General features: G+C 39.6%; 2 protein-coding genes across 5 annotated transcripts in view; both read right to left on the bottom strand.

Annotated features, from left to right (window-relative positions):
- Positions 1-14,846, bottom strand: part of PLAC8 (placenta associated 8) — a 146,596-nt gene that overhangs the window by 97,972 nt on the left and 33,778 nt on the right. The window lies entirely within an intron of this gene.
- Positions 1-14,846, bottom strand: part of HPSE (heparanase) — a 39,444-nt gene that overhangs the window by 3,346 nt on the left and 21,252 nt on the right. For 2 of the 4 annotated variants that reach the window (XM_059666601.1, XM_059666630.1), the window contains 7 exons: positions 14,451-14,619; positions 14,096-14,143; positions 12,960-13,053; positions 12,423-12,529; positions 11,236-11,350; positions 8,434-8,552; positions 6,667-6,813 (listed from right to left, as the gene is read on the bottom strand). In XM_059666601.1, the coding sequence (XP_059522584.1) occupies positions 6,667-6,813; positions 8,434-8,552; positions 11,236-11,350; positions 12,423-12,529; positions 12,960-13,053; positions 14,096-14,143; positions 14,451-14,619 (799 nt within the window). The remainder of the gene's footprint in view (positions 1-6,666; positions 6,814-8,433; positions 8,553-11,235; positions 11,351-12,422; positions 12,530-12,959; positions 13,054-14,095; positions 14,144-14,450; positions 14,620-14,846) is intronic. The other 2 variants (XM_059666620.1, XM_059666611.1) reach the window with 2 other exon arrangements.

Raw genomic sequence — 14,846 nt, 5'->3', positions numbered from 1 at the left:
CAGCTGCAAACAGCCATCATCCCCTCATCCAGGCTGGCCAGGCATCCCAGTGGGGACCACCACCCTGATCCAGGACACCCTTCAGGGCAAACCAGCCAGCCCCACCCATGCACCAGGCCTCTATCCTATATAGTAAAAGAGTAATATGCCTCCCAGCACCGGGATCAGCGGAGCCGCGAGGCCTCCCGGCACCGGGATCAGCGTGACAGGGGGCAGTGCCCAAACCACCAGATTGCCCTGTGGCTCTGTGTGTGACAGGGGGCGGGGCCACAACCTCCCTATCTGCCCTGCTTTGTTCCTGACAGGGGAAGGCGCCCCAACCCCCTGATCGGCCCTGCTCTGTGCCTGATAGGGGGGAGCTCCCCAACCCCCTGATCGCCCTGCGGCTCTGTGTGTGACAGGGTGCGGCGCCCCAATGCCCCCACCCCATGGGCCCTGCTTTGTGTGTGACGGGGTAGAGCCATAACCTCCCCATCGGCCCTGCCCTGAGTGTGACAGTGGCGGCACCCCAACCCCCTGATCGGCCCTGCTCTGTGGGTGATAGAGGGCGGCGCCCCACCCCCCTGATCGGCCCTGCTCTGTGTGTGACAGGGGGCGGTGCCCCAACTCCCCTATCGGCCCTACTCTGTGAGTGATGGGGGGAGCTCCCCACCCCCTTGATGGGCCCTGCTCTGTGAGTGACAGGGTGGAGCTCCCCAACCCCCTGATCGGCCCTGCTCTGTGTGTGACAGGGGGCAGCGCCCCAACCCCCTGATTGGCCCCACTCTGTACGTGACAGGGGGTGGTGCCACAACCTCCCCATCGACCCTGCCTTGAGTGTGACAGGGGACGGTGCCCCAATCCCCCAATCAGCCCTACCCTGAGCGTGACTGAGGGTGGCATCACAACCTTCCAATCCGCCCTGCTCTGTGCATGACAGGGGGCGGTGCCCCAACTCCCCAATCGGCCCTGCTCTGAGCCCGACCAGGGGCTGCACGTAGGCATTGGGCCTGCCCTCTGCCACCTGGGAATAGGCCTAAGCCAGCAGATCGTTATCTCCCGAGGGGTCCCAGACTGCGAGAGGGCACAGGCCGGGCTGAGGGGCCCCCTCCTCCCCCCGAGTGCACAAATTTTTGTGCACCGGGCCTCTAGTATGTCATATATGTAATTCATGTAATATATGTAGGACACTTAAAAGAGTATGTTGCATGTGGTAAGTGCTGTAAAAGTATCATATCATCATTATTCAGAAATAAATATAACAAAAGTAACCTGTTAAGTCATCCAAACTATTTTTAGTATTTTGATGTATATTCCTTCATCTCTTTTCTGTGTATGTATAACACATATTTTCATTTAAACAAAATGAGTACATACTATACACAGTCTCTTAAAAATTGACTCTTCCAAAGAGGACATACAGATGGCCAAGAGACATGTGGAAAGATGCTCAATGTCACTAACAATTAGGGAAATGAAAGTTAAAACCACAATGAGATACCACCTCGCTCCTGTCAGAATGGCTGTCATCAATAAATCAACCAACAACAAGTGTTAGCGAGGATGTGGAGAAAAGGGAACCCCTGTGCACGGGTGGTAGGAATGCAGATTAGTGCAGCCACTATGGAAAAACAGTATGAAGGGTCCTTAAAAAATTAAAAATGGGACTTTTTACAACCCAGTGATTCCACTTCTGGGTATATATCCAAATAAACCCAAAACGCTAATTCAAAAGAATCTATGCACCTCTATGTTCACTGCAGTGTTATTTACAATAGCCAAGATATAGAAGCAACACAAATACCCATTGATAAATGATTGGATAAAGAAGTAGTGGTACATATATGCAATGGAATATTACTTGGCCATAAAAAGATGAAATCTTACCATTTGCAACAGCGTGGATGGTATTAGGCTAAGTGAAGTAAGCCAGACAGAGAAAGACAAATACCATATAGTTTCATTTATATGTGGAATCTAAAGAACAAAATAAATGAACAAACAAAATAGAAACAGACTCATAGATACAAAGAACAGACTGATGGCTGCCAGAGAGGAAGGGGGTTGAGGAACTGGGTGGAAAAGATGAAGGAATTTAAAAGTACAGATTGGTAGTTACAAAACAGTCACAGGCATAAAAAGTACAGCATAGGGAATATAGTCAATAATATTATAATGAGTATGTATGGTGCCAGGTGGGTACTGGAATTATTGGGGGGAACCCTTTGTAAAGTATATCATTGTCTAACCACTATGGTGTATACCTAATACAAAATAATAGTGGATGTAAACTGTAATTGAAAAAATAAAATTAAATAATTTTTAAAAATTAAAAAAACTTGATTGTTTCCCCCTTAATTATTATAAATATCTCATTTTTAAAGATCTCTTAATCCTCTATCCTCCCTAAATATCAGCCAGCAGAAAAACTGCATCCCATTTAATCTTGGTCAGAGGCCCAGTTCTGGACTCTGTACTTTAAGACATATCCTCCCATTCCGTGTGCCAGTATGTAAAGATGCTGTGTATAAAATACTGGGATCAATCAAAGTGTCCAACTACAGGCGATTAGTTAAATAAATCATCTAATCTTAAGAACTAAGCAGGTCTGAATGTGCTAATGTGAAAAGACATGGATGTTTTTAAATGAAAGATACTTAGGCTTATATATGGATAGCACACTTCTAGAATGATACTCAAACTCCTGGGAGTGGCACTATGGAGTGAGGAGTGAGGAAATGACTTTTCTATGTACACCTTCTTCTACTGTTGGAAATTCTTACTATGGCATACATTTTATCATAATCTTTTAAATAAAAAAGGAAAAATAACTAAAAATAAGAGATATGAATAAGATGTTCATGAGCCCTAACTGGTTTGGCTCAGTGGCTAGAGCATCGGCCTGCGGACTGAAAGGTCCCAGGTTCGATTCCGGTCAAGGGCATGTACCTTGGTTGCGGGCACATCCCCAGTGGGGAGTGTGCAGGAGGCAGCTGATAGATGTTTCTCTCTCATCGATGTTTCTAACTCTCTATCCCTCTCCCTTCCTCTCTGTAAAAAATCAATAAAACATATTAAAAAAAAAAAAAGATGTTCATGACTGTGCTGGAGGCTGAGAAGCCCGCATTGCAGTTATGCTGGGTCCACATGCTCTGGGGTTTGTTTTCACACCTGCATCACACCAGTTTTTTGACAGGCTCTAGGAGGAAATGCTGTGACTATGATCAGGAAACCACAAACAAAAATAGGTCTTGAAAACATCTTTACATGACAGTAGTAAGAGCTGTTTGGCACAATGTTGAGGACCTTCTACAAGGGTACTCCAAACATTTCAGAAACACTTTTGAATAGGCAACAGAGTTTAAAGGTAACCCTAATCATTGTAAGTTAATCCTGCTATGGGTTAGAATGATGAAACGCGGGCAAGTTACTAATTCCATCAGGCTAAACTGTTTAATCAACTATAAATATAGCTAAAGGATGCTATCAGTGCACAGAGTGTGACTGGCAGGGGTGGGGAGCCTTTTTTATGCCAAGAGCCATTGGGATATTTATAACATCATTCATGGGCCATACAAAATTATCAACTTAAAAATTAGCCTGCTGTATGTGGTTGAACATTTAATTAACTCACCCCTAAGGCCTTCGCAGGGCCAGACTAAATGGTTTCGAGAGCCTTAGATGGCCCCTGGGCCTGATTTCCCCACCCCGGGCTTAAAGCATGCTGATCATTTCCATATCAGGCTGGACAATGTGGGTGGGGTTTTATTTGAGAGTAGTATCTTGCTTCATATTTTGAAGTCAGCAACATGATGACAAAGAAATATAAAATATGTTTGTGAAGTTTCAGATGAAATAGAGCTGGAATACAAAGCAGCTGTCCTTCAAGAATTTGAGAGCTGTTCTGGAGAAAATGAGATATTTGACATTGCTCCAGACTAAGGGTAGCAAACTCAAATGCCCACAAGGGCCAAGGAAGTTATACATGCAAGTGTCATAGGACAGGCATAACGGGGTTACATCTAAAAGGAAAGAACACGCCCCGAGTGGCCAGAGTACCCATTTTTAAAGGTTTTTTTTAGTAGTTGTCAATTGTTAAATATTGACAACTAATCCTATATAATAAAAGGCTAATATGCAAATAGACCGAACGGCAGAACAACCGAACAACCGGTCACTATGACGTGCACTGGCCACCAGGGGGTGGGCACGGAACACGGCGGACTTTGGCCACAGCGGGATGGTGGAGCAGGTGAGCAGAGGTGCCAGACCAACGTGGAGCGCCAGTTGCTGTCAATGGGGCGAGCCTCTGGTGGTTACTGAAAATTCTTTGCTCCCGTGCTCTGCAGTCCCACCCAGCACTCAAAGCTGCTGCCAGCACTGGCCCCACTCGCACCCATTGCTGGTGTCGGAGCCGCCACTCGCACCTGCTGCTGGTGCTGTCAGCGGCTGTGAGTGGCGGCTGCTGGCCCCGATTGCCCCTGAGGGCCTCTCCACCTCCCCCTGCTCCTGAGGGGCGATTGGGGCAGCAGCCACCACTCGCACATGCTGACGGTGCTGGCCCCGCACGCACCCACTGCTGGTCCAGCCCCAATTGCTCTGAGCCATCAGCATGTGCCAGCAGGGCCGGTGCCCTCAGCGCATGAGAGCTGTGGCGGCAGTGGGGGTGGCGCCGGCCGACGGGACCAGGGGCTGCAGCAGGAGGGGCCAGGCAGGGGCACAGAGGATGGGCCGAGACCCGCCCCTGTGCCCACCGCAGCCTCAAGGCCCACAGTTCCTTTCAAGGTGCACGGATTCATGCACTGGGCCCCTAGTTAAAAATGAAAAATTAACAGAGTGCATGCCAACCTTTCCTACCAGGAAGAGAAAAGCCACTTGTCTAAACCCACTTGCCCACAGGCATGAGGTGTAGTTTCCAACCTCTGCCCTGAAAAACAGAACTAAGAGCAGCAGAAAAAAGGCATAAAGAGGCTCACTTTGTCCCCACCAACTAGAACAGTCACCAGGAGAGCTGGGAGCTTCATCAGAGCAGGAATCAGATACTGACCTAAAGTTGGACTAAAATGATCTAAGACACTTGCAACTCTACAACTATTATTCAATTACTTTACAAAAGCATTTCCCTTATCAGCATCAGACACAAATATGCTAAAAAGGCCCACTCAAAAAGGGTCAGAACCCAAGTAGAGAAAAGTATCTGTTACCCAAATATGCATTCTTTACAACAGGAAAAAAAGGTTTAAACAGTAGGAAAAGGGTAAGTAAGCCATAGTATTTTATAAAACATGAAACCCATTAAAAATGTCTACAGGGTGGTGAACACACAATACAATATACAGATGATGTATTATAGAATTGTACACTGAAACCTATAGAATTTTCTTAACCAATGTCTCCCCAATAAACTCAATGAAAAATTTTTTTAAAATGTTTACAAAGGCTCTGCATGGAAAGACATGGGAAAACTTATGGGTTCTTCCTCTTTTTCCCATTAGAGGTTGTATGCTTACAGTTATAATAAAAGAAAGCATAGGGAGAAAAAGAAAGGAATGATACCCAGTGTTAGTAATGTTTATCTATGGGGGATAGGACTTTGGAGAAAGCATTCTTCCTGTCCTTCTTCAGGTTATAATGCTAACTGTCACTGAAAACATCACTCATATAGCATTTGCAAAGATGGGAGGAGATTAAAAGAATTTTGTAAACTCTTAATTTTTTATGCTTCAATCTGAGAATAACCATGATGAAAAGAGCTCCTTCCAACACACATTGGACAGAAATTTGATAATGTTTGTGGGCCTAACTCTTCAAAGCTCATAGACATTCTTGGATAGTCTCTTAAATATGGTCTATTTGTTTTTTTTAATCCTCACCCGAGGATGTTTTTATTGACTTTTAGAGAGAGAGAGGGAGAAGGAGAGAGGGAGAGAGGAAGAAAGGGAGGGAGGGAGAGAGAGAGAGAGAGAGAGAGAGAGAGAGAGAGAGAGAGAGAAACATCAATCAGTTGCCTCCCATATGCATCCCGATGGGGGATGAAACCCAAAACCTGGGAATGCGCTGTGACCAGGAATCAAACCCACAACCTTTTTGGTGTACAGGACAATGCTCCAACCAACTAAGCCACCCAGCAAGGGAAAATAGGGTCTTTTGTAATACATATTCAATGGCTGGCTTTTAAAACCAAATTGTCTTTGGACCAACTTCAAATAATCCACCTAAAAGGTACATTTCAGGCTACTTTTTCCTTACTCTTAAGTAATAAAAAACTACTTTAATGCTGTTAGAAATTCATGCCCAGCTCACACAGAATAACAGTTTACAGCAACCCCCATGCCCTTAATAGCAATTATATATAGGTATGCTTTGCTTTTGTGACTGTGTTACCAAGCATTATAAGTATTTTTAGAGCAAATAATCTAAATATATTGAATGGATCTTGACATACCATGTTGTTTTGAAATGCAAACTACTTCCTAAGATAGCTGCTAGCTTGTGTTCAGCCCTTCTGCTTGTGACTCTCAGAGTGAATATATGTGTATTAATAGGTATTTACATATAAACTTCCTGAATATTAAAAATTATGAAAACTTGAAATAGTTGGCTTCTTTTTCTCCCTATCAACACTCTATGCTGATAAACACCGATACATTTGGTGAAAGTTTAAAATGAACAAGAAAAAGTACTCACTGGGAAAACAATCCATCAGGTCCTGAAGGTTTTACAAGGTAGCTGTCCACTTCTTTGTCAAATAAATAATGTGGTAACTGCAAGTGCTTGGTGACATTATGAAGGTTTAAGGCATACAGAGTTAAATCTCCTTCTTTATACCTTGGGCTAAAAGCAAATAGATTGACTCAATAATAAAAATATTTGTCTCATTTAAACAAAAACTTGATTACAAATATAATTATGGAGACTAAGTATTAGTATTTATATGATGACGGACCCTCCTTTTACCCTTCCTTTTATAATGATGTAAGACCACGAATGTGGCCCTATTTGAAACTGATTACACAATGCTCTTCACAGCACCTCTGTCTGGGCCAGAGTACCCTGAGATTTTTGCTGCTTTCCCAGGCTGAGTTACTAGGGAGCCAAGCAGCTTATTAATTTTCAAATACAGGAAGGTTAAATGATAAAAGTTGAATTTTGTGGGTTCATGTGCATTTGAATTATAAACCATAGGAACAGGGGCTTTTTCTAGCCTTATGAAAAGAGTGTAACAAACAAGAAAATTAAATCTGTTGACACTTTTCAGAATTTATTTATCCAAACTACCCCCCAACTTCTTCCTAGTGGGGCCCTCACTATCCAGAGTTGTCACTCACCAGAAATTGGAAATGTTGGGTAGCTATTTTGGCTAGAACTAGTATTTTATTCATCATCCTATCAGGATGGACAGATTGAAACTAAGAAGAGAAAAATCCATGAGATTTAGGAACATTTTTTGCTACCAAGGGCAGGGTATAAACTATAAAAATCTCTGTGGTCTCTCAATTCCATAAACTGGGTTGAAACTTTTGAAAATAAGATTGTTATTGTTGATATTGTTCTTTAATTCTTCTTCCCTATCAAATTGATCAGATGTGATACAAGGGGATAAGTATATTCATATAATTATTCATTCATATGAATTTATATTTATATTCATTCACAGTCATTCAATGAAGTAATTGTTCATATAAAAATGCATTGGTGCCCAACCAATGTGGCTCAATGGTTGAGTGATGACCTATGAACCAGGAGGTCACGGTTCAATTCCTGGTCAGGACACATGCCCAGGTTGCGGGCTCAATCCCCAGTGGGGGCATGCAGGAGGCAGCCAATCAATGATTCTCTCATGATTGATGTTTCTCTCTCTCTCTCCCTCTCCCTTCCCTGAAATCAATAAAATAATATTTTATTTATTTATTTTTTTAAAATATATTTTATTGATATTTTACAGAGAGGAAGGGAGAGAGATAGAGAGCCAGAAACATCGATGAGAGAGAAACATTAATCAGCTGCCTCCTGCACATCTCCCACCAGGGATGTGCCCACAACCCAGGTACATGCCCCTGACCGGAATCGAACCTGAGACCTTTCAGTCCGCAGGCTGACGCTCTATCCACTGAGCCAAACCAGTTTTGGCAATAAAATAATATTTTAAAAAAATACTTTGGTACTATTCTTTATTTAAAGTTAGGGTATATTTTGATTATGGATTATGACAATTAAAGTCATTGTAAAAGTCAAATGCTAATGTTTAAGCTATATTTTTTGTGGGGGTTTTTTGTAGTTGTTTGTTTGTTTTTTTGACTCTGGCACCATATCACTATAAATGGGAAAAATAAAAGAATAATGACACAGCTTAGACCCTCTGAATAGAGAGGGGACAACAGGGAGTTAGAGTAGGAAGTTAGGTACTTACTAATTAAAACTTGTTGGTTTGTAAAGAGTGTATTGCATACTTACTGGTTGATGTTTGTGCAATGAAGGTATACTCGAAGTTTGCTTCTGGCTTCACCTTTCACACTTGCATTTAGTACAATGGTGCCCACCAGTTTCTTGAATAGAAGAGAAAGCCAATAATCCTAGTTGTGGTGGTTGGGGAGAGGAGGGACAAAAATAGATGTTTACTTAGTTCTTCATTTAACAAAATGAAGTAGTTATCCTACAAAGAGTGTGACTGTTATTCTAGAGGTAATTAAATAGGATTCATCTTTTGGTTTGGGTTATCCATGAATCTGAGTGCAGTATCTTGTTTGCTGCTTTTTATCACTAAAGGACTATGCTTCCAAAATTCAGGGGCCCATACCTGCTAGGAGGTATAGCTCAAGACTGCAATTATTGACTAAGAGACAATTTAAATATTCTCTGTTGTCTATCATGCAAGAATTGAAAGCAAAGCTCAAAGCAGAACTTTTAGACACACACAAAGACAAGTTTTTAAAATAAAATTTCTGTTTAAGATATTAAAATATTTTCTTTAAAATCTTTTAACACCCCTAATAAAGTCATGGATTAGGGGACAATCATCACTAGCTATCAAGGTGAAAAAAAGAAAGATAACCAGACATTATATATCTGTTGGTGGAAGCACACAACATCACCTTCAAAGAATTCTTGCAAAACAAAACAGAAAAAACTTGAGTAAGCTCAAGCCTCTAGTTTAAACTACCAGTTTACAGGAACTATAGGGGACAGAGGAACATGCTAAATGAATAAATTTAGCAAAATCCAAAATGTGGGAAACATTATGGAACAAATTACCTGCTTTCTTTAATTAATAAATTCCAACGGACAAAAAAAAGAAAAGGAGAACTTAAAGATGAATACACCCCCAAAAGATTAATAGACTTAAGAGATATATCAACCAAATGCTATATGTGAATCTTATGGATTTGAATATGCTAACTATTAAAACATTTGCAACAATAAGAAAAATGTGAAACACTGATTTAATATTTGATGATACTGAGGAATTACTGTTAATATTTTAAAGTATAATAATGATATTGTTATGTTTTTAAAAAGGAGATACATACTAAAATATTTATGGATAAAGTGATATATCCGAGATTTGCTTGAAAGTAATACAGTAGATGGGAGGTAAGGAGTGGATAGCATTGTAGATTAAACAAGATTGGAGATTCATACACTTTTCTCTCTACTTTAAAATTTTCCATAATTATTAGTTTAAAAATAGGCAGGGAAAGTAGGCAGCTTTTGTTTCTCTGCCATAAATTCGGATTCAAATCGTCTCTTGAGATAAGAGTAGAATCAATGAAATGTTTCACAAGAGACATAACTTGAGCCCGGTTCAGTTCCTGGGTAGAAAGCATGCAGGCCTCAAGCCAGGATTTGTACAGGACTCTTTAGTATAATACTGGCTAACTGCGTGACCTCGAGCAAATCACATGACTTCATCTCAATTAGAACTTCCTCAACTGAAAAACAAGGATTTAAGATACCTGTCTTTCCGGCTCCTGGGATTGTTATGCAATTCAAATAAGAAAACAGACAGGTACAATAGGTTTAAGGCCAATTCCCTTAATCCTATTCATAGTGATACGGTACATTTATTTTTGCAAGTTTTGCTAGCTGATCCTGCACCATAAGGAAGAAGTATAGTTAGTGCATATAAAAGGGTCTGAAGCCAAAGGTTTATGCACTGAGAAGATTTAGATAACAAACTAAATAACTGGCACTATTTACAAAGAGTGACAGGATAAGCTGGTTAGTTTCTAGACATTGTACTCAAAGTGAATTTTGTAGAAACTATTTATTTACCTTTGTTGCTCAAGGCCAATTTAAGAAAGGGCCAGCAGTAGATTATGGATATTTGTCTAATGAAATGATCATGTTTGGTTTAACTTTATAGATGGCTCATAATACACTTGGGGGAAGACAGATTCTATTTTGTGCAAGGTCATTTTTCTAAGAATTTTCTAAAAGTTATGAACAGTGTCTTCCATGAGCTTGGACCACTATAGATTAAAATCAATTTTGTTGAGTAATCTAGCTACAAACCACAGAAGCCTAACTTATATTTTGGTATGTGTTTTTTGCAAACTTACTTAGCTTTCTTATAATATTCACATAATTCCTTTAGGAATTATTCTTAGAAAACAGATATCCTCAAATATAATTTTAGACAATAAAAATCAAGGTCATACTTCTTAGGGAGATATCTATACTATTTCAATTTTTAGACACATATAGATTCCAGGTGCCTTTTTAGATAGAAAGGCTACATTACCTAATTTAGCACCAGATGCAATTGGAGGTAGGGTGGACTTTTTAAAAATTCACAAATACCTTGAAGATTATTATAAAATAGCCAATTCTTTGGGTGAGATTTTTGAACAAATACGTGATACTACTGGCTTATCTTAAGGTTAAATAAATTATGATTTAATGACATAAAAGTTTTAAAGCTTTGGATACTATAACCAATTTTAACATTGATTTACTCTTAAACATTTTTTTGATCCAAGTTTTATATCTTGTAAAATGAGAGTCATAAAATTTCAAATGACCCCTTTTAAAGAAATCCCACACCACGTCCACATTAAAAACATTATTCCTGGGTCTCAAGTTCTTCTCTTGACATACAAAAAAAGTTAGAATGGATTCTCTCTACCCTTTCCATGGTTTGGCTATATTGAGAGCACTGAATTTACTGAGAGGGTTGACAATTCATAGGAGGTTAATACAGGGGTCCTCAGTATAGTCTAACCTACTCACAGAAATAGAAGAGTAATGATCACTTACAGGTAGAGGTTCGAAGTTTTCATCCACCAAGTGATAGTCTCCAGCTCCAAAAAACACTTGCCTCATCACCACTTCTATGCCCATCCTGGCCGACAGGCCCAATTTATCCAGCCACCTGGAACAGTGAGGCCCGACTTATTTCAAACTTGGAAAACAAAATAACTTAATTCTAATTATCAACTATTCTGATTTATTCATCTATGAAACCAGAAAACTGGTATTAATTGTAAATAAGTCACTCAAATCAAATGGAGACTATCCTTCCCTTCACAAGTTCCCATTCTTCTGCATGATTACAAGTCCTAGAGGACTGTTAATACGCCATAGAAGTCCCCTTCAGGCTAAGATTTGGTCTATAAAACGGAGTAGATAAATTCCTACCCCCACAGACAATTATTCCTTGTCTTTCAAGGTACCCCTCCTCCCCATCCCTATGTGAGGTCTAAATACTACAAGGTTCCATGTAGTCAGGAGTAGTAAAATGTGAAATAAGTAGGATCACACTTAAACTTTTATGGACACCTCCTGCCCCTTATCTTTAGTTAATGGCAAAACAAACATCTCCGTTTTTTTCTCTACTCATCATGCCCCCCAAGAGCATAAATGATTTGTACTTTATTCTGGGCTTATTCTCCTACTTTGTGTAAGTAGGAGAGGAAAGAGAGTAAGTCTCAATATGAGAGTGTCAACAGTGTTATGGAATGTAAGTTAACCGGTTGTTTAAAGCAATCAAGTTTGTGGTGGTTGGAGTAGGAGTTAATTTAAATTCATTGATAGGTCCTCTGGTGTGACCTCATACTTCAGTCTCTAAACTTCTTGGGAATCTGTAGTAACTGTGTAGCCTGTACTACAAATCCTTCCAGAGTCAGAGCTATAGATACACTCTTTTACAACGTTTTTGTTTTGTTTTGTTTTTACAATGTACTTCTTTAGAGGCGGAATCCTTGGCATGGACATGGGCCAAAATTAAGGAACAGAACTTCTAAAGCAATTCATTCATACAATGATTAAATACAGTATGTCCAACAAGCTTTAATAAATCATTATTTTACAAAATCTGGCACAAATTTTGGAGCTCAGCCACAGAAACCATCATTGATCAGACTTTTGGCTGATGAGTTATTTCAACCGAATAGAATAGGAGTGCGCTGACATCTGGTCCCTGAGGCGAGTGCTACCTCACTCACATGAAACCAGCCGCAAAGGTGTCGGACAGCAAGGGCGCTCCACCCCCATACGCAGAGCTTGTTTCTCCTAACCAAACCTTCTTGTGGGGTCTGGTCATCTCAACAACCTATGAAACAGGAAAGTCTCCATGGTAAATGCAAGCAAGCTGACCAACTATGGTGCTGGAGATTAATGATATTCAAAATCTTGTATTCCCAGACCCATCTGTCCAATAAAGTTACAAAATATGTTCACAATCATTTAGGTCTTGGGTAACTTACTTTTATTGGAATTCTAGGTGTGGAAGAAATGTAAACAATCTCATTCTTATAGCCTCTGAAAGTTAATTCTACTGAAAGGCTATTAGAAGTATTTTTCATTTCTAATCAACGTCCATGGGTAGGACCTGATGCTAAGGGGACAGAAGGTGCATAAGGTTAGTGCCTGTTCTCTAAGATTAGAAAACATGTAAATGTATATACCTATAGAATTTGGCACTAGCTAAACCACAGAATAAGGACTTTGTTTTTACATAAAAAAGAATAAAAGACTATTACCTGAAAAATTTTTTGTACAGGTAAAATAAAAGTATCCAATACATCAGGGTTTAGGAAATCTTCTTTGGTAGCAGTTCGTCCATTCAAGTAGTAGCTAAATTATTTAGAAAATAATCAGAAAAAAGTAACAACCTTTACTTTCTGCTTTTACGTTAATTGGCTGAACCTGCTCTTCTTACTACCTCTTCCCACCTGCCTACTATAAGAAAGAGGCAGAAGTTCTACTAAGGTGAGATGGCGATAAAAGGAGATCAGTTACTCTGCCTTGAGGAGACACAGTCATCAGTGCAGGGCTCATTGGTTACTTGTTCTTCCGCAAGCATACTGGCTGTAGCTACTTATCTGTCCCATGAGTTAAAGGATAGCATGCTTTGATCTTGTAGAAACTATCACATTATTTAAAATAAGTTTAAATTTTTGTTTTATTAAAATTTTACTACAGTGCTATTTGAGACACTGTGATTCTTACTTGAATTATAAAGTCAATTAGCAATTAAATGGAAATCATTTTTGGAATAAAAACACACCAGTAAGTAAAGCTAGCAGTACTTTTTTAGTATTAAGAAGACATACCATTAGTAGATGAGTGGACAAAAAAGCTATGGTACATTTACACAATGGAATACTACTTGGCCAAAAAAAAGAAGGAAATCTAACCCTTTGCAACAACGTGGATGGACCTGGAGAGTATTGTGCTATGTGAAATAAGCCAGTCAGAGAAAGATAAGTATTATATGATTTCACTCATATGTGGAATCTAATGAACAAAATAAACTAACAAAATAGAAACAGACTCATAGTTACAGAGAACAGACTGACAGCTGTTAGAGAGGAGCGGAGTAGCAAGGTTTGGTGAAAAGGTGAACAGTTTAAGCAAGAAAAAAAACACCTCATAGACACAGACAACAGTATAGTGATTACCAGAGGTAAGGGGGGTGAGAGGAAGGTATGAGAAGGTAAACGGGGGATAAATGGTGATGGAAGGAGACTTGGCTTGGGGTGGTGAGCACACAGTATAATAAACAGATGATGCAGTAGAGAATTGTACACATGAAACCTACATAATTTTATTAATCAATAAATTCAATGAAAAAAGAACAACAACAACAACAACAAAGAACAGGAGACGTACTTACTGATGCCACGTAACTGAATCAATCACTTCTCCCCCAGTTTCCAGGAAACTACAAAATCAAAATCTATTATGTTATCACTAAATTCTCATATATACATACACACTCAATATATGCACAAGAAAAGGGGTGGCTACTGCTTTAGGATCAGGCAAACACAAACTTCCTAACTCAGATACAAGCTTTATCACAGGTACCATTTGACCCAAATCCTTGGTATTCTGAGCCAGTCAATGTTTTCTCTTTTGCTTAACCAGCTAGCCAGGCAGAAAACTGTTTAATAACATGTGGACTATTGAAGATTCTACACCAGAGAAATACAATTTTTAAGAAAAGAGATTCTTCCTCGACCTCTTACTTGCTCAGCATCTTAACAGTCTTTCCTCGAGGCTGACCAACATCTGGACCATAGAGTTTTGCATTTTTGAAAGCAGATGTTCCTAGAAGTTTATGCAACTTAACAAAATCTTCTCCTAACTGCAATCCATCAATGAAAATACCAGCCTTCTTCTGGAAACTGTTGGGTTCTGAAAGAGCAATTTTCAAAAGAATCGCTTATGTAGAAATTTCTTATTTAAAAGCAAACATAACAAAACATTTTTCAAAGTTCAAAAATCTTAGAATCCAAAGTCACGGAAAGTAAAACCACTAGTTATAAAGACAATATTGCAGAAAAAAAAATTTTTTGAATTCTATAACTAAGGTATGACGGCGTATTAAAACAATTTGAAATTAACAATGAGGATTTTAACCA

Source organism: Myotis daubentonii, chromosome 1 (genome assembly GCF_963259705.1).
Source record: "Myotis daubentonii chromosome 1, mMyoDau2.1, whole genome shotgun sequence".
NCBI classification, from domain to species: domain Eukaryota; kingdom Metazoa; phylum Chordata; class Mammalia; order Chiroptera; family Vespertilionidae; genus Myotis; species Myotis daubentonii.
Note: the sequence above shows the minus strand (reverse complement) of the source record. Positions and strands in the feature narration are given on the sequence as shown.